At 46.1% G+C, this 20815-nt stretch overlaps 1 protein-coding gene across 4 annotated transcripts; it reads left to right on the forward strand.

Annotated features, from left to right (window-relative positions):
• The first annotated feature begins 5487 nt into the window (after positions 1-5487).
• On the forward strand, positions 5488-20326 carry LOC109759772 (uncharacterized). 4 transcript variants are annotated; one of them, XM_020318609.4, is made up of 18 exons: positions 5488-5746; positions 6952-7144; positions 7232-7481; positions 8478-8703; positions 8801-8951; positions 9037-9213; positions 14324-14731; positions 14835-15011; positions 17191-17340; positions 17446-17628; positions 17728-17817; positions 17969-18039; positions 18114-18213; positions 18302-18358; positions 18669-18722; positions 18803-18883; positions 19695-19930; positions 20036-20326. In XM_020318609.4, the coding sequence occupies exons 2-18, from the start codon at positions 6986-6988 to the stop codon at positions 20157-20159; spliced, it is 2694 nt and encodes an 897-aa protein (XP_020174198.1). In that variant the 5' UTR covers positions 5488-5746; positions 6952-6985; the 3' UTR covers positions 20160-20326. The 4 variants fall into 4 exon arrangements, with proteins under 4 accessions (XP_020174198.1, XP_020174201.1, XP_040245339.1 ...); XM_020318612.4 differs by having other exon boundaries at positions 5494-5746; positions 17455-17628; XM_020318610.4 differs by having other exon boundaries at positions 5507-5711.
• Positions 20327-20815: the final 489 nt, after the last annotated feature.

A 20815-nucleotide genomic window follows, 5' to 3' on the forward strand; every position in this document is an offset into this window, starting at 1 on the left:
TCCGCGCGAGGAGACCTTTCCCGAACGGCTCCGCCGATGAACACACCCGACCTAGATCCAGCCGCCGCATCAGAGAAGACCGGCTGCCCGTGCCCCCCAGGGCAAATTTCCGGACGCGCCCTGCCGGCCCCAACCTCAGCGGCGGCGCCACAACAGGAGGGGAGGCCATGGCGAGAGGGGGGATGTCGGAATCGGGGTCAGCTTCATCCTCGTCTGACGACAAGGTCCAGAACTTGTTGCTAGAGCCAGATCCAAGAGTAGGGGGGCGAGGAGGGGAGCAATGGGAGGGAAGTAGGGGAGCACCGAACGGAGAGGCCGGCGCCAGAGAGGAAGCACGGCGGGAGAGGAGGCGGGGGCGGCACGGGGACACCGGAGGGGGCAGGACGACGGGGTGGATGGGGAGGAGGAGCACGGGAGAGGGGAGGAGGGGAAGAGGAGAGCCATCGGTCCCAGAACAAGTTTCATCCATACCATCGTTTTTCATGCTCACATGTATTTGTACTTATAAGTTGAACAACAATGTGCGTGTGTTCGTGTGCGTGTGTTTGTGCACGTGCGCAGAGATTGAGTTGAACAACGAGGGAAGATGCATCATGGAAGTGCGTTCCTATGTAGAGTAGAGTGCACTTACGGTTTTCCCAGGTGGAGCAAAAGAACCACACCACCCTCCAGCTTATCACCCTGCTGGGCATCCAGTATCTCGTCCGCCGCCTCCTCACCCGGATTGATCTGCTATGCAGCACCACCTGTAGAGCTTGCGGCATTAAAACCCGTCGGATGGCGATGAACACGGAGATGGGTGTAGAAGCTCTCAATGGACGAAAACTGGATCACGCTGAGGAACTCATTGAGCAGCTTGCCTGTGGCAGTCTGCCCCTTGATCGTCTTGACGACAGTGGCGCTGGAACGCTGTGGGAGAGCCGCGACGGGTAGGGAGTGGGGTGCGGAGACTGCAGCTGGGTAGCAGGCTGAAGCGGAACCCCAGGCTGAAGCTGAAGGTGGGACAACGCTGTGGCAGAGCCGCGCGCGGGCACGGAGTGGGGGACATGTGGTTGGATGGTTAGGAGGGCAGCGGTATCCTCATCCCATCAGGATTCAAATCCTAAACTTGACATTGGTGCCGCATTATTTCTGGATTTATTTCAGGCTTCTGGGATGTTCGTTTAGTAGGAGGAGACGTTTCCGTGGATTGCGAGACGCCTGTGGTGACTTCGTAAAATTTCAAGATGTTATACCGGCTCAGTTTTTTGAAGGTTCTCATAAAAAGAGTGTGTATGCATGCATAAGAATGAGTGTATGTGAGCGATTTTGATTGTATCGTGTTAAAAAAAGTATACATCGACGGACCATTGGGGATACCCAAGCACCATACAAAACTGCTTGAAAACCAAAATCACAACAGAGTAAAACCAAAGACACGTGGCAAGCACATGGCAAAGCACTTGAACGCACGAAAGCACCCATTGGTAGCCAGTTTAATTTCCTCTGGTGCCGACTGCCAGACCGGTCAATCTTCGTCCTTATCGATACAGTCCGGCTCCAGGAGTGTCCCACTCCCACCTCCTGTTTGCTGACGATTTTGAAAAATTTAAGATTGTTTAGTGGCAGCGTGATCAGCATTGTCTTGTTAGATGACATGTCTAATATGTGCGCCTTCATAGATTAGTCTCAACTGCCCAGTTTCGCATCTCACGATTTATAGAGTAAAAACATACACAAATAACTGAGCGAAAATACCATCAATCAGAGCTTGCGGTCATGTAGTCATTGCTACAGTGGTCTGAAGGGGGCCATCGTAGCCGTGGGAGCTGCATGAGGAGGCGTGCTCCCTGGCCACTAGCGGGATAGAGAGGAGTCTCGCTATGGTGTCCTCCAAGGCCAGCGGGCATGGTAGGTGGTGTGCTCCAGAGCGAAGCACGTGTGTTTTTATAAAAACATCTTCAACACGCGCATAAAAACTGTTGAGATGTTGTGATGTAGATACATATGTGTATTTTTTGTACAACAAGCCCTCCTCTTTTCATGTATAGTTGAGGACGTGGTTATCCTTTGTACTTATATATATGCATATTGCACCCGATCAATATATCGTGAGTTGCATAACCTTTTACATTGTATCAGCCTTCCTCCGATCCTCTACCCTAGCCGCGTCGCCGCCGCTTCCCAGCCGCCGCCGCTAGTCCCCTCGCACGCCCGCGCCGCCGACTACTCGCCGCCGCCGTGCCACCTTCCACCCAGGCCACGCCCGCGTTGCTTCTCCCTGCCGCTGCCGTAGCCTGCTTCCCCTCTGCTTCCGCTCCCGCCCCGCGATCGCCTCGCGTCTCGCTCGCCCGCGTGCCCCCGCAATCTTCTCTCCACACATGGCACTATTTTTCGTCTTACCTGTGCATACACTTCACAGCAGAACGGTCGGGCTGAACGCATTCTTCGCACTCTTAACGATTGCGTCCGTACCCTCCTCTTCCATGCATACATGCCACCTCGCTTCTGGCCCGACGCTCTCGCTACAGCCACCCTCCTCATCAATCTTCGTCCATGTCGCTCCCGGTAGAACTTTACACCTCACCACCTCCTCTTTGGGTCTCCTCCCTCATACGACGGTCTTCGTATCTTTGGTTGTCTGTGTTATCCTAGTACCGCCGCCACTTCTCCTCATAAACTTGCCCCTCGTTCCCTTCCCTGTGTCTTCCTTGGTTACCCGGCTAACACTAAGGGCTATAGATGTTATGATCCGGTTTCCCACCGTGTCATCACATCTCGGCATGTTTACTTCGACGTGCTGTGTTTTCCGTTTAAGCAGGAACATCAGGAGGCTTCTTCATCGGCGCCCGGCCCCTCTCTGGCTGACCCTGTCCGCCCTGGCTTCAACCCATGGTGTAGGGCGCCCCCTGGACGCGCGGCGCTCCCTGGACGCGTGGCGCCCCCCGGACGCGCGGCGCTTCAGCTCCTGCCCGCGGCTTCACCAGGCCCGCGGGCCTCCGAGCCGGCCTCTCCGTCGGCCTCCACGCCGGCCTCTACGCCGGCCTCTGCACGGGCCATTGAGCCGGCCTCCGAGCCAGTCACCAAGCCGGCTTCTTCGGGTGCTTCGACACCGCGCTTGGCACCGGCCTCCGAGCCGGCCTCCCCGGTTCTTTCTTCACCGGGTTCAGCCCCGGTCTTGCCGGGATCGCCTGCCCCTTCCCCGGCTTCTACGTCGGGAGGGACGCCGGCCTCTTCACAACCGGGCTTGGCGCCAGCCCCGGTGGTTGCAGTGGTGCCACCACCCGTTGGCCCGGTTACTCGGTCGCGCCTGGGTGTCCATCGGCCGAGCACTCGCTACCCTCCGGATGAGTACAGCTGTGTCGCTTCGACATCTTCTTCATCACCATCACCCCTGCCGACCTCCGCCCATTCCGCGCTTCGCGACCCTACGTGGTTCGCCGCGATGAAGGAGGAATTTGATGCATTGCAACGCAATCACACTTGGCAGCTTGTTCCCCGTCCTCCTCGGGCCAACATCATTACCGGGAAGTGGGTGTTCAAGCACAAGTTTCATCCGGATGGCACTCTTGACCGACACAAGGCTCGTTGGGTTGTTCGGGGTTTTCGTCAACGACAAGGTGTTGACTTCACCGACACTTTCGCCCCCGTTGTCAAACCCGGCATGATTCGGACTGTTCTTCAGTTGGCGGTTTCTCGCTCCTGGCCTGTGCACCAGATGGATGTTTCCAATGCCTTTCTTCATGGTCATCCTGAGGAACAGGTGTTCTGTCAGCAGCCGTCTGGGTTCGTCGATGAGTCTTCTCCGGATGATGTGTGCTTGCTCTCTCGATCCTTGTACGGGCTCAAGCAAGCTCCTCGCGCGTGGTACCAGCGCATCGCAGCGTTTCTCACTCAGCTTGGTTTTCGCTCCACTCGCTCCGATGCTTCATTGTTTGTCTACCACCAGGGTGATGCTACAGCTTTCCTGCTGCTCTATGTCGACGACATCATCTTGACAGCATGCTCGACTGCCCTTCTTCGACAGCTCACTGATCGTCTTCGTGCTGAGTTTGCCATTAAGGACTTAGGTCCTCTGCACTATTTCCTCGGGATCGAGGTTATTGGTCGAGCAGATGGCTTCTTTCTTCATCAGCGGAAGTATGCTCATGAGCTTCTGGACCGTGTTGGGATGCTTAACTGCAAACCGGCTGCCACACCTGTCGATACGAAGGCCAAGCTTTCTGCCACAGATGGTTCTCCTGCTTCAGATGCTCCGTTCTACAGGTCGATTGTTGGCGCTCTTCAGTACCTCACTCTTACTCGTCCGGAGCTCCAGTACGCTGTGCAGCAGGTGTGCCTCCATATGCATGCTCCTCGTGATGCTCACTGGACCGCGGTCGAGCGCATTCTGCGCTATATCCGTGGCACCTTGGATCTTGGTTTGTCACTTCAGGCATCATCCTCTCTGGATCTGACAGCTTATTCTGACGCCGATTGGGCCAGCTGCCCTGACACGCGCCGCTCGACCTCGGGTTATTGCGTCTACCTTGGACCATCACTCATCTCCTGGTCGTCCAAGCGGCAGCCCGTTGTCTCCCGCTCCAGTGCTGAAGTGGAGTACCGCGCCGTTGCCAACGTCATCGCCGAGTGTTCCTGGCTTCGTCAGCTTCTGCATGAGCTCTTGTCTCCGGTTGACAAGGCCACGATTGTCTACTGTGACAATGTTTCTGCGGTCTACCTCTCCGCCAACCCGGTTCATCATCGACGCACCAAGCACATTGAGATTGATATCCATTTTGTTCGGGAACAGGTAGCTCTTGGTCATGTACGCGTGCTACATGTCCCTACGTCGCAACAATTTACTGACATCATGACAAAGGGCTTGTCTACCGCGTCTTTCGAGGAGTTCCGATCCAGTCTTTGCATCGACCATGGTGCTGCTTCGACTGGGGGGGGGGGGGGGGTTGAGATGTAGATACATATGTGTATTTCTTGTACAACAAGCCCTCCTTCTTTCATGTATAGTTGAGGACGTGGTTACCCTTTGTACTTATATATATATATATATATATATATATATATGTGTGTGTGTGTGCGCGCGCGCGCGCGCGCATATTACACCCGATCAATATATCGTGAGTTGCATAACCTTCTACAAAAACTACTCCCTCCGTTCCATAATTAGCTTACAAAAACGTCTTACATTATGGGACGGAGTAGTACCTCGCACGTTAAAATTTGAGTTTTTATGGGCGTCGGACAGTTTCAGCAGAAACTGTAAAATAGTGCATGCGTAAAAAAATTTGGGCACGCGTAAAAAAGCGCTGTCAGAAGCTGCAAATTTGGCGCCAGATTATGTGCGCTACACAATTTACACTGTGTTTTTTTGAGTATGCATTTTTTGGCATCTGATAAACTAACGTTGGATCGGACGCGCTAAAAGTGCTAGAGTGACGCGCTAAAACAATTTTAGCGCGCGAAACTTTTGTGCGTTAAGATCAGTGAGTCAACTCCAGGGGAGTAGTCAAACCCGTCCCTAGCGTTCAATTATTGACGAGTGATTAGTCTCTATACTATACTATACGAGCACAGGTACCAGTACCATATCCTTCTTCTTCTTCCTCCTGGATCCAAGGCACGGGCAGTCGATCTATGCAGCCACTACTGATGCTCCCCCGTCCATGCTTTTGCTTCGCCGCTGGCTCATCCGTGTGAAATCGGCTCGTTTCCAAGCTAGTCCACAAGCACAAGTAAGCAGCTCCGGAAACATTCGGCTCGGCAATAGGTCAGTTCTGTCGCCGATTTTTCTTTCGTTGTCCTCTCGCCTCCCTCTCCTCCCTTCCCCGGCGCCGCCGCCGGTCGGACCCCCTCGCGGTGGCTGGCGGCGGGGCCCCTTTCTCTTCCTCTCGGGCGCGGTTGGCGCGGGGTGACCGGACCGAGCGGAGGCGTCCGTGGCTCAGGCTGGAGGCGTGCTTGCAGAGTGGCGGCGCGACGAAGGTTTGGGCGGCGGCCCGTGGCTGCGGTGTTGGTTCACATCTGGGCCACGGGGCCTGCGGGCGGTTCTGGTGGTCCTTGGCCGGCCTTCTCCGGCGGGGTGGCTGCCAGGTGGTGGTGCGGCCGGCTGGACGGTGGGGGCCGGAGGTGTCTCAGGTGGTTGGGCGCGAGAAGGCCCCCGGCCGGATCTGCGGCGGCGGGGGGCGGGTGGAAGCCGGTTGGTGTCAGCTACCTGAAGATAGCTGCACTTGTTTCAGTTAGACAGCGTACCAGTGCAGTTAGAAGCAGAGGAAATCCAACGGCGGACAGCTGCGTTCGAGACGAAGGGCCACGATGGACCAGTGCTCTGTTTTTACAGTGCCAGCCACTTTGCCGCTGTCCTGCTCACTGTCCTTCTCCTTTCACCACTGTCTTTCTCTTTTGATCATGTGTGTGTGGACAGCCATATAAGCGCCTGCATGCGTGGTAGAGGGCATCAATCAAATTATCCGCAATATTGTAAACCCTAGTTTCTTAGCTACCGTAGAAATCCCCAATTAATAGACGAGTCTCCGCCATCGGATCAACAAATTAATGTGCTTGGATCAGATCACAAACAAGCTATATTTAGATTCATGCTAAAATTGACTTCGTCTGAGGGGTTTGCATGATGTTTTGAAGATTACCGCTTGGAGTGTCGACCATACTATGGAAGTATTGAATCTTACTCTCTCTTAATGCAAAGTTGTGCGATTTGTGTCTATCAGTGTTTAACCAATTTTTTCTAAACAGTTATTGGAATTATCTCAATTTTTTGGCGACAACAGTTAGTAGGCTATATATTTTACTCCAATCTTTGGAGTTCTGACTTTCCATTGAAAGTGAAAGTGATACATGTAGGGGTCATCAAATTTATTTGTGTTCTCTTGTGGACTACTATCTTTCTTGAGGAAGTGGTCACTGCAAGTTAAATGCGCCAGGCTTACTGAAGGCACACATGTTTGCTACTAAGTGCAGGTATTTCCGTATTTGTGTATTCAGAAATTAAAAGATGGATGGTGAGTGTAGCAGGGGTGATAACCAGGAGAGCATATTAAGCCATCAAACTTCAGAACCACGCTATATGACATACGAATATTTGGAAAGCATCACAAATGTCTTCTCCGAGGAGCGCATAATTGGCCGTGGTTCTTATGGTGTTGTATACAAGGTAGGTCTAAAAGTTGCCTTTTCCTTCTTTTATATGTAATAACTCGGGAACTCTTGACCAAATTAACAAACGAGTGGTTTTAAACAGGGAGTAGAAGATGGGAAAACAATCGCTGTGAAGAAGTTTAAGTCCTTGTTCGACGAGAAGAAATTTATGAAAGAGGTTAATTATCTTAAAATGCTTAACCACAAGAACATAGTGCCTTATATAGGCTACTGCAATGAAAACCCAAAAATAAAACAAATGTTCAATGGGGAATTGGTTTTAGTGGAGGAGCCACATATGTTGCTTTGCATGGAGTATCTCCCTAACGGAAGCTTGAGAGATTATATTGCTGGTATGACACCTCTGTTATGTTACACTTCTTTTTTGCAGTTTGTTTCAGCCTTATTTGAGAGAGGAAAACCCTTATCTACCAAAGTTTTTTTTCTCTCTCCATTATATGGCCAGGAATCTGTTAGGCTTAGCTTTATGCCACTTCCATGAGACGGGTGACTCAATTGCTTAAGTTCGAGTATGCATGCATTTATTAGTCTTAAATAACAAGACTGCTATTGCCTCTTAAGGTATTAAGTGCCCTGTTCTCTGGAAAAAAAATTAAGTCCCCTCCCCATGTCTCCGGCTTTGTGAGACTGTCCGCCGCATTTCGTTGTTATTGAAACCACACTGTCCTCATTGATGAACAAGTAACAAATTCCTGGACCTACGAAGCGGAGGACAAAATATGATGATTGATAATATCACTTCGATTAGATGATAGTTATTTTTTTTGTTTCTTCCATCTGAAATTAGTGCACCTAGATTACAGCTCAGGGAAACAAGTCGTAGTTTAGCAATGTACGGTGCTCACTTAGTATCACTTATTGCTTATTAGATTCAACAAGGAGTAATACAGTTGGAGAGCATGATTTTTTGACTCGGGGTCCAATGGACTTCCTCTTGGAAGCAATTGGCGTGTTCTGTGGCAACATTGGGCGACTTGCCATTGTACCAAATTCAACAATCTGTTCTCGATTTGGAGCTCTCTTGGTGGCCAGCTAACCCATTCAGGTTCAACCCCTGATGGCCACATTTAGAGTTGTTGTATACAGTTGGGTATGAGCTGCTTATTTGACTCTTAATTTAGTTCCAGGCCGGCTGAAGACTGTCTTTAAAAAAAATAGTTTAGCCTAGGGCAGCCCATTGTTGTAGGTGTTGTAGTTTTATAGATGTACTTTGGAAAGCTTGCCTTTGTCCCCCGTATATTTTGTACCTAATGCCGTTTAATATCTCATTAATATGGCTAAGAAAACCGTGTGTTCAAATAAAACTGACATACATCTTTTGGTTACAGATAAATCTTCCAGACTTGATTGGCGGAAGTGGTACACAATAATTGAGGGTATTTCCCAGGGATTAAATTACCTTCTTGGGCAAGATCCACCGGTAACTCACCTGGACCTAAAACCAGAAAACATATTGCTAGATGATAATATGGAACCAAAAGTTGCGGACTTTGGTTTGTCAAGACTGCTGTACGAAAACAATACTATCGAGACTGTGAACTTCGCTGGAACACTGTGAGTAATTGAATATAGGCCATTGTTTATTGCTGACCTGCAAGATTGTATTAATTGTAGTTCTACCAAAAATATAAAAACATTTTGTGCGCTGCAGAGGTTACATGCCACCAGAACGCATACACGAAAACAAAATTTCAACCAGGTTTGACATATTCAGTTTTGGTGTAATAATTCTGGAGATAATAATAGGAGACAGAAATTACCCAGCTGTTAATGAGACGCCTTTCGATGACTTCATCGAAATGGTAAGAGACCATCTTTGAGCTTTATGAAAATGCTGTTCCTCTTACACGGACCATTTACTTTTGCATACCTGTAACATTTCAACAGCAACTTCAGAAATGGGGAGAAAAAAAGATGAATAAACAGGACAATACTTCTTTCAAAATTGACTGCCAGCAGATAAGAAGATGCATTCGTATAGGTCTACTATGTGTGCAACCAGACAGGAAAAAGAGGCCTGAAATCAAGGATATTATCCAGATGCTTCGTGATTATCTTGATGAGGTAAGTTCGTGAACATTGCCTTAGTGTGCACATCTTTTTTCTGCTCGTCGGACCACACCATAAGCATTGTGTTCATAATTTCAAGCACTAGTTATTAGATGCTGAATTGTGTTAGTGAACTGTTGGGTACATAAAGATCTTACATGGATCATGCTTTTTGCTGGTATATCTACTGCTGTTCCTTGAATGTTAGATAAAAACGAGATAAACGAGACACGAGAGCACACGGATTTTTACGTGAAAACCCTTGCGAGAGAAAACCATGGACGCACGAAGGCGGAATCACTATGATGGAGGAGTATTACAAGCACGAGACGACAGGCCGTCTTTAGATGCGACTACATGGGGTATGTATGAGGGCAATACATAAGAGTCATTGGAGGACAAGTAAACTAGTTGTACTCGTACGCGTCGGTACCAACGCAAAGGCCCACACCGTATGTACTACGACTAGTCCAATACGGTAGAATTTTGGATCACAATTTTACAGTCTCCACCTTGAGCCAAATTCCCTCCAGTAGTCGAAAAAAGTGAATAACTCCATCCAAATCAGCATAACACCTTGTGCGTCAAAGTCCATAGGACTAGTGTAAAATACCAACTAAGCCTGAGCAAAGCTCAAACTTATTGGTAGGAACTGGCTATGTTATCATGTCAGCAGGATTATCATGAGTACTTATCTTGCATACCTTCAATTTGCCTTCAGCAACAACATCTCGAATATAATGATATCTGACATCAATGTGCTTTGTCCTCTCATGATACATTGGATTCTTTGTAAGATATATGGCACTTTGACTATCAGAAAATATGGTAGGCAAGATGAATCTTCACAAAGCTCTATGTACAAACCTCTCAACCAGATAGCTTCTTTGCATGCCTCAGAAATAGCCATATACTCGACATTAGTAGTGGAACATGCCACAATAGACTGCAAAGTTGCTCTCCAACTCAAAGCACAACCACCAATGGTGAAAATACAACCTGTGAGTGATCTTCTCTTATCCAAATCACCAGCAAAATCAAAATCAACAAAACCAACAAGTCCATCTCCAGTTTTCCCAAACTGTAAATAAGCATTAGAAGTACCACGCAGGTATCTGAAAATCCACTAAACTGCTTTCCAATCCTTTTTTCCAGGATTAGCCATGTATCTACCGACAACACTCAATGCATATGATAAATCAGGACGAGAACAAACCATGGCATACATAAGTGAACCAACTGCACTCGAATAGGAAACTCTAGACATGTACTCAATATCTGCATCTGACTTAGGACATAAAGCTCATGATAATTTGAAGTGTGCAACTAACGGAGTACTTACTGGCTTGGCATTATGCATATTAAAACGACGAAGAACTTTATCAATATATCCCTTCTGACTTAGATATATTTTTCTAGATGGTCTATCTCTGGATATTTCCATGTCAAGTATTTTCTTTGCTACACCTAAATCCTTCATCTCAAATTCATTACTTAATTGCTTCTTTAGTTCATCAATATCTGACATACTCTTTGTAGCAATTAGCATATCATCAACATAAAGAAGCAAATAAATAGTTGAACCATTGACAGTTTTCAAATAAACACAACTATCATAATTAGACCTTTTGAAACCTTGAGAGAGCATAAAGGTGTCAAATCTCTTATACCACTCTCTAGGGGATTGCTTCAATCCATACAAAGATTTCTTACAGACAAGCTTTTCTTTTCCAGGATTAACAAAACCTTCAGGTTGTTCCATATAAATACCCTCTTCTAATTCTCCATGTAAGAATGCAGTTTTAACATCCAATTGCTCAAGCTCAAAATCATTCATGGCAACAATACTAAGTAAAGTGCGAATAGAGCTATGCTTCACAACAGGAGAAGACTTCGTTATAGTCAATACCTGGAATCTGGCTATAACGTTTAGCAACTAACCTTGCTTTGTATCTTGTCTTATCATTAGGAGAAACACCTTCTTTCCTCTTGAAAACCCACTTGCAACGAATAGGTTTCTTCTCTCTAGGTAATTTTACTAAATCCCAAGTGCCATTCTTTTCAAGTGATCCCATCTCATCATGCATAGCAGTCATCCACCTATTACTATCACCAGAAATAATAGCCTCGGAATATGAAGAAGGCTCAGCATTACCTTTAATTTCTTCTGCAACAGATAAAGCAAAAGAAACAATATTGCACTCTTCAATTAACTTGTCAGGTTTATTAGTACCCCGCCTAATTCTGTCACGTTCAAGATTCCAACTGGGTGGAACAATAGGCTGATTTGGAGTGACATGTTCCTCATCAACGACGGGTTCATCATGTGCATCAACATTTTCATTACCAGATGTATCATCTAAGTCAATAACATGCTCCACCTGAACAGTAGGCTCCTGAACAATAGGCTGTTGTTCACTCTCAATGGGAACATTAGTAGATGAAACATCATGTAACATAGCAGATTCATTAAAGATAACATTTCTGCTAATAACAACCTTCTAGGTTTCAGGATTCCACAATGTAAAACCTGTAACACCAGACTTATAACCAAGAAAGATGCACTTAACAACCCTAGGCTCCAACTTTCCATTATCAACATGAGTATAAGCAGTGCAACCAAAAACTCTCAACTGTGAATAATCAGCAGGTGAACCAGACCATACCTCAATTGGAGTTTTCTTATTAAGAGTAATAGATGGTGAACGGTTAATGAGATAACAAGCAGTGGAAGCGGCCTCAACCCAAAAACGCCTATGAAACCTGCATTGGACAACATGCAACGGGCTCTGGAAATAATGGTCCTGTTCATACGCTCAGCAACACCGTTTTGTTGAGGAGTATAAGGAACGGTGTAGTGTCTGAAATGCCTTCAGACTTGCAATAATTCTTAAATTGCTTAGAACAGAATTCCATACCATTATCAGTGCGAAGTATTTTTACCTTCCTTTCAGTTTGCCTCTCAATCATAATCTTCCATTCTTTAAATGCTGAGAATGCTTCATATTTATGCTTCAAGAAATAAGGCCAAACTTTTCTTGAATAATCATCTATAATAGTCAGCATGTAACTAGCACCACCTAGCGACTTTCTGCGAGATGGTCCCCATAAATCAGAATGAACATAATTAAGAATACCTTCAGTTGTATGAACCGAAGTATTGAACTTCACCCTCTTGTGCTTGCCGAAGATACAATGCTCACAAAATTTCAATTTACCAGGTTCATATCCATCAAGAAGACCTCTCTTATTTAACTCTGCTAAACCAAGTTCACTCATATGTCCAAGACGCATATGCCAAAGGTTAGCAGCATCACAATCAGAATTCTTTGAAATAGCTGAAGTAGCGTTACCTGAAACGGTAGAACCTCAAAGGTAATAAAGACCATTGGTCGAACTTAAGTCACCTTTCATCACAACGAGGGAGCCTTTGGTGACCTTCAAAACACTATCTCCACCTGAATACTTATAACCCTTTGCATCAAGGGCACTAACAGAGATAAGATTTCTCTTCATCTTCTGAATATACCGAACATCTGTCAAAGTTCTGATTGTGCCATCAAACATCTTGATTCGAACGTAACCTATGCCTTCAATCTTGCATGGTGAATTATCAAAACCCAAAACGGAACCAACAGTAATAGTGGAATCAAAAGTAGTAAACCAATCTCTATGTGGACGCATATGAAAAATGCATGCAGTGTCAAGTACCCACTCATCATTGGTCTCAACACATCCAGCAATAACGACAAGAGCATCATTGGAACTATCATCACGAGCAACGTAAGCAAAATTTTCAACTTGTTTGTTACCTTTCCTCTTTTCTTTATTCTGCAACTTGATACACTCCGAGATGTCATGTCTGTCTCTCTTGCAATACCTGCAATACTTCCTGTCTCTGGATTGCAACCGGCCCCTGTAGCCGTTTTTACTTTTGCCTCTGTTTTCATTATTGGAGTTCTTCTCCTTTGTCCTACCACGAACAGATAATCTCTCGGCTTGGGATGAACTCAAACCATCATGAGGCACCATTAATTTCATCTTCTCCTTAGAGTTTAAAGCTTTATAAACTTCATTAAGTGTGAGAGTATCACGACTGTATAATATGGTGTCTCTAAAATTGGTATAAGAACTTGGTAGTGAACAAAGTAACATTAAAGCAGTATCTTCCTCTTCATACGTAACCTCCATTGCAGCTAGATCAGATATGATCTCTTTAGATTCTTTAGTCATGCAAATCCCTTCCAGCTTTAACCATAGAGCGGCGGCAGTTTTCTCGCTCAAAACTTCCTGCAAAATATTATTATGCAAATGGAGTTGAATTTGTGACAAAGTCTTACGATCTATGCTTTTCTCCGCATCAGTCCAGTCCTGAATCAGATTCTTCCCAAAACTGTCCAATGCTTCATCATAGTCGGCCTGTGCCAACAACGCCCGCATCTTGACTTGCCATAGGATAAACCTTGTGTCACGATCCAGCAGCAGAACATCATACTTCATGGATGCCATCAGTCGATTAAATCTATGTACACAAGTAGTACAAGCCGCTAGAAAAATTCTTGACAGAATTTAATATGCGGAGCAAATAGAACGGAGTAAATAGCACTGATAGTATTAGGCAGTGGACCTAGCGGCAGAGGAACGCAGACCAAAAAACTGAACTAGCAGTACTAGCCTCACGTAGAGTAGTACTAGTAGCAGATTAGATCAAATCAAAACGTGTGCTGATTAGACCTCACGTGCCAGAAGTAGTAGTACGTATGTACTACCGACAGCGGCAGCGGCAGCTTAGCAGATCGCTTTATGCAGCCGGCTTGGAACTTGATCCTGTACGTAGACGGAAGACGTGGCAGCGAGGAACTCTTGCCGATCTTGCGCGACGCCGGGTTGCAGTGGAAATTTCTGTCAAATCTTGTCGGTCACGGCGACTGGCGATATTGTTGAAATATAATTGCCTAGTTTCCTTCGTTAGACCGCTCTTTTGGTTGTATTGGTTAAACCATGCAATTCTACATAGTATTAGAGTCCGAGGTCTCGAGTTTAAATCAAATTGGATGTTGAAATATAATTGCCTAGTCTCTTTCATTATATATAGATGCCCATGCTTGAACCTCTTTTTTCGCAGGATATATCCGTACCAAAGGAGTTGATTGTGGTCGAACCACGAGAGCTCCGGTTTTGCTTGGAGCCTAACAAGCGCATTCGTTGCCTCGTGAATATAACTAACTGCACACATCAGCATGTCAGGTTTCATTGTAGGGTGAAGAAGGCGGCAAGCAACCACTACTCCTTCGAACCAGAGAAAGGCACCCTCTGTCCTTTTAGCATATTAACTGTATCGTTTGTAATTGAAGAGCTCGGGGAGTTACCATTGGACTTCCAGTGCCATGATCAACTACTCGTGACGAGCACCGAGATGCCTGACGACAAGCCCTTTCCAACCAGTATGAGATACAAAGTTGACTTGACAGTTGTTTATGAGCGACCAGTTCGTCCAGTCGAACCGCCTTTGGTACCACGTGCGGGTTTTCCGGTATGTACCTAAAACCCAAATTCAAATGAAAAACCCATTAGTTAGTGGTGTTGTTTCGTTCTAAATCATCTCTAATCATGTGTTAAATCTGTGCTTTAATTAGGAAAACCAATACATGGATATATTGATTAACTGCATACGTCAGAATCTGGGATTCTTCAATGGTAGGCCTATTGCAGCTTGTGTTGTCTACAGGTGCCTATTACAATGGAAATCATTCGAAGCGGAAAGAACTGATCATTTCGATCGTATTATGACCTGTATGCATAGTGCAGTATATGTAAGTAGCACATAAATTTTGAAACTGCCTTTTATACATGTTATCTAAATATTCCTTCAGAGTATTACTGTCTAAGTTCGTACCCAATCAAAAGAACTTTTGATCTTTAAGCGGGTAAAACATTGGTAGGTTTCCAGCAACACTTTACCGAAAAAGGGTTCCCCCCCGCTTTGTATACAAAGCAACCAACCGAGCCATACAAGGATAGGTGCTGGGGCGGAAGCAGCACAGTCACGCCCAAAAGGAAACGACAGAGAAAGAGCAAAAGAAACAAATGCCGACAACGGCGGATCAACAAAAACGAAGAAGCCTCGCGAACGCTGCACCCACCGGGATCTCCCACTAGGCTCCAAGACTCCGAAACGCCGGCACCTATCAACACCTCCAAGAAGGATCGCGACGATGACGACGCTGCTGCCAAGGGTTTCCCCCGGTACACGACGAGGCGAGAGGAAGGGTAGCCCCCGACGCCCTCCCGGAAGGTCAGGTGGCACCCACAAGCGCCACCGCGCCGGTGTCAGCCAAGTCGACAGGGGTTTCCCCCGATCCCAACCCGCACCTCGGGCGCTCCCGAGCCAGCCACCAAACCAACCACCACCCAGCGCCAACACGGTCAAGAGGCCCCCACGCCGTCTCACCACGGCAACGCGGAGTGAGGGCAACACGGCGAGGAATCAGAGCCGGGACTGGGGCATCAACACCGTTGGCACGCGGGAGGGCCCCACCTCCACCGTCCGTGACGGTAGCCGTCCGGACGCAATAGCAGGAGCACACCAGGCCCGTGGGCCCACAGGCCCGGCCGAGCCCTCGTGGGCTCGTAAAGCTCCCGCCTTCGCGCTACTGCCGGCACGCCGTCGGCGCCGCCGCCCCGTATCCGAGCCGCTCCTCCTCCTCACCGCGCCGCAGATAACGAGGCCACGCCGGGGAGCCGGCCCGCTAGGACCCAGATGGGGCCCGTCGGGGCCAGATCTGGGCCGGGGGTGCGACGACGGCCACCCAGCACCACCACACCGCCCCGCCGCCAAGGAGCGGCGCCGACACCATGCCTGCCGCCGGCCGCCACCGCAGGGCCGCCGGACCGCAGCAAGGCCGAGCAGCACCGCCGCCGCCTCCCAGCCCCGGGAAGGGAGCACGCGCGCGCGGGGACGAGAAGGCCCGCAACCGCCGGCACCACCCGGGCCAGCGCCGGGGGCGCCCGCCGGCGGCGGTGGGGGAATAGACGGGGGAGGGGGGCCGAGGAAGAGGAGCTCGAGCTCCGCCCCGGCCACCTCCCGGGGAGGCGGCGCGAGGCGGACAGGATGGGGGGGGGGCGGCAGAAGGGGACGGAGGGGGCGCGAGGCCGACGGCCAGCGGCGGCGGGAGGGGAGGATGGGGGAAACCCTAGTCGCGGGAGCCTCTCCGCGATGACTGCAATCTGCAGCGGATCCCAGCAACACTTTCCATTATCTGCCGTAGGAGTTGGTGCCCCGGATGAGGCCGCGCCCGTCCTTCTGCCGCTGTGACTGCCCCAGTGCAATAAGCAACGTTGTCGGAGTATATACTATTTGCTTTTTATTTAGAGAGAAAATGGGAGTAGAAGATCGATTACGGTTTAGAAAAATACACGCGAGGGGTTTTCTGTGTAGTGTGTTTAAGTTGATTGGAGTAACAATCCATCTTTCATCTGGTCTGTGCAATTTATAGTCTGTTAAGATCAAACCTACTCTTGGACAACTTTTATGGAATGGAGGGAGTACTAGATTATAAGTTATAAATCTCAGAGGACTAGCTCATGAGTTGTAAAGTAGTATACCTTATGTATGAGAGAGATTTTTAACGCTTAGTTCTGCATCAGCTTTGCAGATAGGCATAGGCAAATATGTTTTTTGGCAACTATAGACAAATTTATGAAGGTGAGGTCGTGAGGACATCACCACTATCATAGTAAGTCCTTTGGGAATAGTGCTTATATTGCTATGGTGTTTTTTAGATTGAGTCATATGTATAGAGGCTGAAGGAATTTAAAGACAAGACGCTTATCTAGTGGATCCCATATACTCCCTCCGTTCCTAAAAACTTGTCGCAGGTTTGAAGTTTGAACTAAGGGAGTACAACATAAGCCTACAATGCTGAATTAGCAGGTCCCCATTTCTGCGCCACATGGATAGCTCATGTTTAATATGTATATTCGTTGAAACAGGACAAAGGCTATAGCGAGTTGGCATATTGGTTCTCCAATTCATGCACATTACTCGTGCTTATGCAACGAACATTCGAAACAGCACCAACAACTATATTTGGTCCTCGGAGACGTTTGAAATTTGTTGAACTAGTCAAGAGGATAATTGAGGTGAGGCCCTCGTCTTTCCGATTTTTTAATGTTCACTCTTTATTATATTTTCTGAAAAATTCTCTATTTTCCAACAACATTAGTCTGAATGTTTATTGATTGAAGGAACTGAAGGGAAATCCAGGTTTCCGTAATACCCACTTGATTGAAGAATTGAGTGGCCATAAAGCCCGACGTCCTGCTATGCTTTTCAAAGGGCACCTTACATCTTTCCTTGAGAAGGTCTATGAAATGATGATGGGCCATCTGACACAAGAGCTGCGGCAGTTGTTTTTTTGTAGCATCACGGTTTGAATAAATTTCCTTGGAATGCTTTTTTAAAATATATATTTCCATAAGATAAGAGGTAATACTCAGCCCTTTTATTTTCTGGCATTTCTATTGCAGGAACCGACAATATTTCAAACTTTGTTTGACCATTGGCAGGTCATAGAGCAAATATTAACCAAGTACTCTACCGTTTTGAAATCCAATTATGTACGCAACCTAAACATATCATTTCAAGACCTGTATCTCACGAAAATATCTATCATTATTTTTTGTCTCAAAATATATACTTCCACTACCCCCTCCCCCCAATATTTTAATAAAAGATATGCAGTGACATGTCTTTTATTGGTATGTACAGGTTCCTCCATTCTTAATCAGCAAATTCTTCACACAAGTCTTTTCACATATTAATGCCCAGCTGTTCAATATGTAAGACTGAGCTCTGTCCGTGCGTCATTATACTATTTTCAGTAAGTTTTACTATGGTATTGCTTATCTTGTAGTTTGCTTCGCCAAAAGAAATGCTATTATTCTAGCAACGCAAAATATGTGAAAGCTGGATTGGAAAGATTAAAAGTTTGGTGCAGTTCTCAGACTGAAGAGGTACTACTCACTTTTCCCGTCCTTCTCTCGTACCTTCCTTTTTTCACACTATGAAACCTAATGATATGCGCATATGCGTTGCACACAGTATGCAGGTTCTTCGTGGGAACAATTGAGGCATATTAGGGAGGCTGTCCTATTCCTCGTTAGTGTCTGATGCTTATTGTTTGTTTCATTTGCTATGTTGTTACTTCCTTTATTCTGTGTACATTTAGGTTTGTTCTAAGTTAAACTTCCGTAAGTTTGACCATATTTACAGAAATTATATAAAACCAACATCGTCAAATTCCATCATAAAATTATATTCACAATATTATTTGGTATGTAGATGTTGATATATTTTTGTATAAGCCAGTTAAATTTTAAAATGTATGATTAGCATACATCTATATGTACCACTATTATGAAGCAAAGTGAATAATATAAATTTGACACTCAACAAATTCTTTTACTAGGTTGTTGATGGAAAGTCAAAGAAAACTCTGACAGACATCAGTAATTTGTGCCCTGTAAGTGTGTATTTGAACTAAGTTCAGTCATTCTCCATATACGTCTTTTGGACATGACATGTCAATCTTTTGCAAGACAGGTGCTGAGTGAACCACATCTGTATCAAACCATCACAATGCATTGGGCTAACACAGATAGCAGAAATACTGTTTCACCGGAGGTATGCGTATTTGCCACTTCAGTTGGACTGGCAAATCCTCGATCACAAGGGTTCCATTTTTCTCGCACTTTTTGATAAAACTATTATCGTTTTCAACGGAATACTGGAAACACTAAAGTTTTAACAAGAGATATAATCTGTTAGAAGGATGTTTGGATCACGTGCCGTGGCTCAAATTTAGGAAGAGGATACCTTAGAGCAAGTACAATAGGATGACGTAGGCGGGCTGCAAGACTTTAAATATTATATTTTTTATGAGTTGGCAGAGAGAGAAGAGGAGAGAGAAGAGAAGCGGGCTACTGATTAACAGCCGGCTGTAGCACGCGCTCCTAGGCACTTTGTGAGAGAGGGAGGGGGCCATGTATCACCAAAGTAGTACATGTTTCTATACAACTATTGTATTTGCCGGCTATTAAGGTTGGCTATAGATGACTTGGCAAGACCATATAGCCAGCTACTGGCTATATTATTAACCATGCTCTTAGAACTATAACTGTAAAAGTAGGATGTTAGAAAATATTTATTTGATGAAATTTAATTGGACTTGGTTCAAAGTTCGAACAAGTTTCATCGAATTTATTTCCAGATTTACCAAAGTTTCGGGTATTTTGGTGGCTACCGAAATTTCTCAAACAAAATTTTGAACCACAATTCATTATAGATCATGAATACCTCAGTTGACTGACATAGGTGTTCTAAAAATGTGGAAGCAACCGTATTCCGTATCCTGATCATTGGCTCCCCACGGATGTCCATCTATCTACATAACTGCGTTTTTGTTTCTGATGAAAGAAAATGATAATTAATGTAGGTTTATTCGTTTGCTGCATTGTCTAAAAAACGCATGATATTTGAGCATGCATCGATGGAAGATTCTAGGGAGGCATCGATGGAGGATTATAAGAATACATCGACTGTAGATTCGAAGAATAAATTTATGGAAGATTCTAAGAATGTATCGATGGAAGCTTCAGAGAAAGAAAGGTTGAAATACGAAAAAGAATTGGATAGCTGGATCACATCCATATCTTTGTTGGAGCCACCAAGGTTATTTTACTTCTCCAAAAGTTCAATACAATCAATAATAACTACAGTACAAGAATTCTTTGTGAGACATATCTCTAATGCTGTTCATGGCACCTCAATTTACAGCATTCCATTTTCTGTGGATGATATCTCCAAGTCATTGGTTACATTTGCGGACACAAATGTTGATGTGCCAGCTCAGATCCGTAATAACCCTTGCTTCAACTTCCTACACGAAAGAACAGACTAGTAGCCCATGGTCACTGGCGACCTGGGTTGAGGTTACTTCGACGACATTACATTAATTTGATTGTGTGTTGTTCAGTAATTTACAAGAATTTTTACCAGAGTATGGGTGATGATAGATTGATAAGGTATACATAATAGTTGAGAATGCAAAAAGGCAGTCTTTTCTTATATTATCCACATATGATTTATCTCTTAATAATAAATATATATATAAGAGAAAATACATTGTATATTAGAGAAAAAATATTATATTATCCATAAGTATTTTGAAGTATTTAGAATACTGTGGACCTGCTTGGCAAGAGCCGTTTGAAGCAGTTCCGAACGATGCGTTGAGCTAGCTAGACATGCAAACTGATTAACGGCCATGCACAGAGCACCGACGTACAATCATGCACTAACTGAATGGCCAAGCTAAACGCGCCATGCACAATCTCCGTGTTACACTTACCGGAGCAAATAGGAGTAGGCAGTCAACGGCGGAGCTGCACGTTGCCCGGAGCAGCTTGGTTTTCTTTCGCGTCTAGGATCACCAAGAGCTGCGCGTGGAGACACGACCTAAAGCTCTGCAAGACCACGGTCCCGGCAGTGGATCATGCAGCGAAGCTGCTCGTGAAGTGAAACAGCTTGGCCTTCATCGGCGTTGCCGTCGAGGTA

This window comes from Aegilops tauschii, chromosome 1 (assembly GCF_002575655.3).
Source record: "Aegilops tauschii subsp. strangulata cultivar AL8/78 chromosome 1, Aet v6.0, whole genome shotgun sequence".
Lineage (NCBI taxonomy): Eukaryota > Viridiplantae > Streptophyta > Magnoliopsida > Poales > Poaceae > Aegilops > Aegilops tauschii.

Bases quoted from the DNA above. Each gene is read 5' to 3' on its own strand.
- LOC109759772 (XM_020318609.4), top strand. From the start codon at position 6,986: ATGGATGGTGAGTGTAGCAGGGGTGATAACCAGGAGAGCATATTAAGC. The intron at 14,732-14,834 runs GTATGTACCTAA...TGCTTTAATTAG, and splicing joins TACCACGTGCGGGTTTTCCG to GAAAACCAATACATGGATAT. The intron at 15,012-17,190 runs GTAAGTAGCACA...TCGTTGAAACAG, and splicing joins GTATGCATAGTGCAGTATAT to GACAAAGGCTATAGCGAGTT.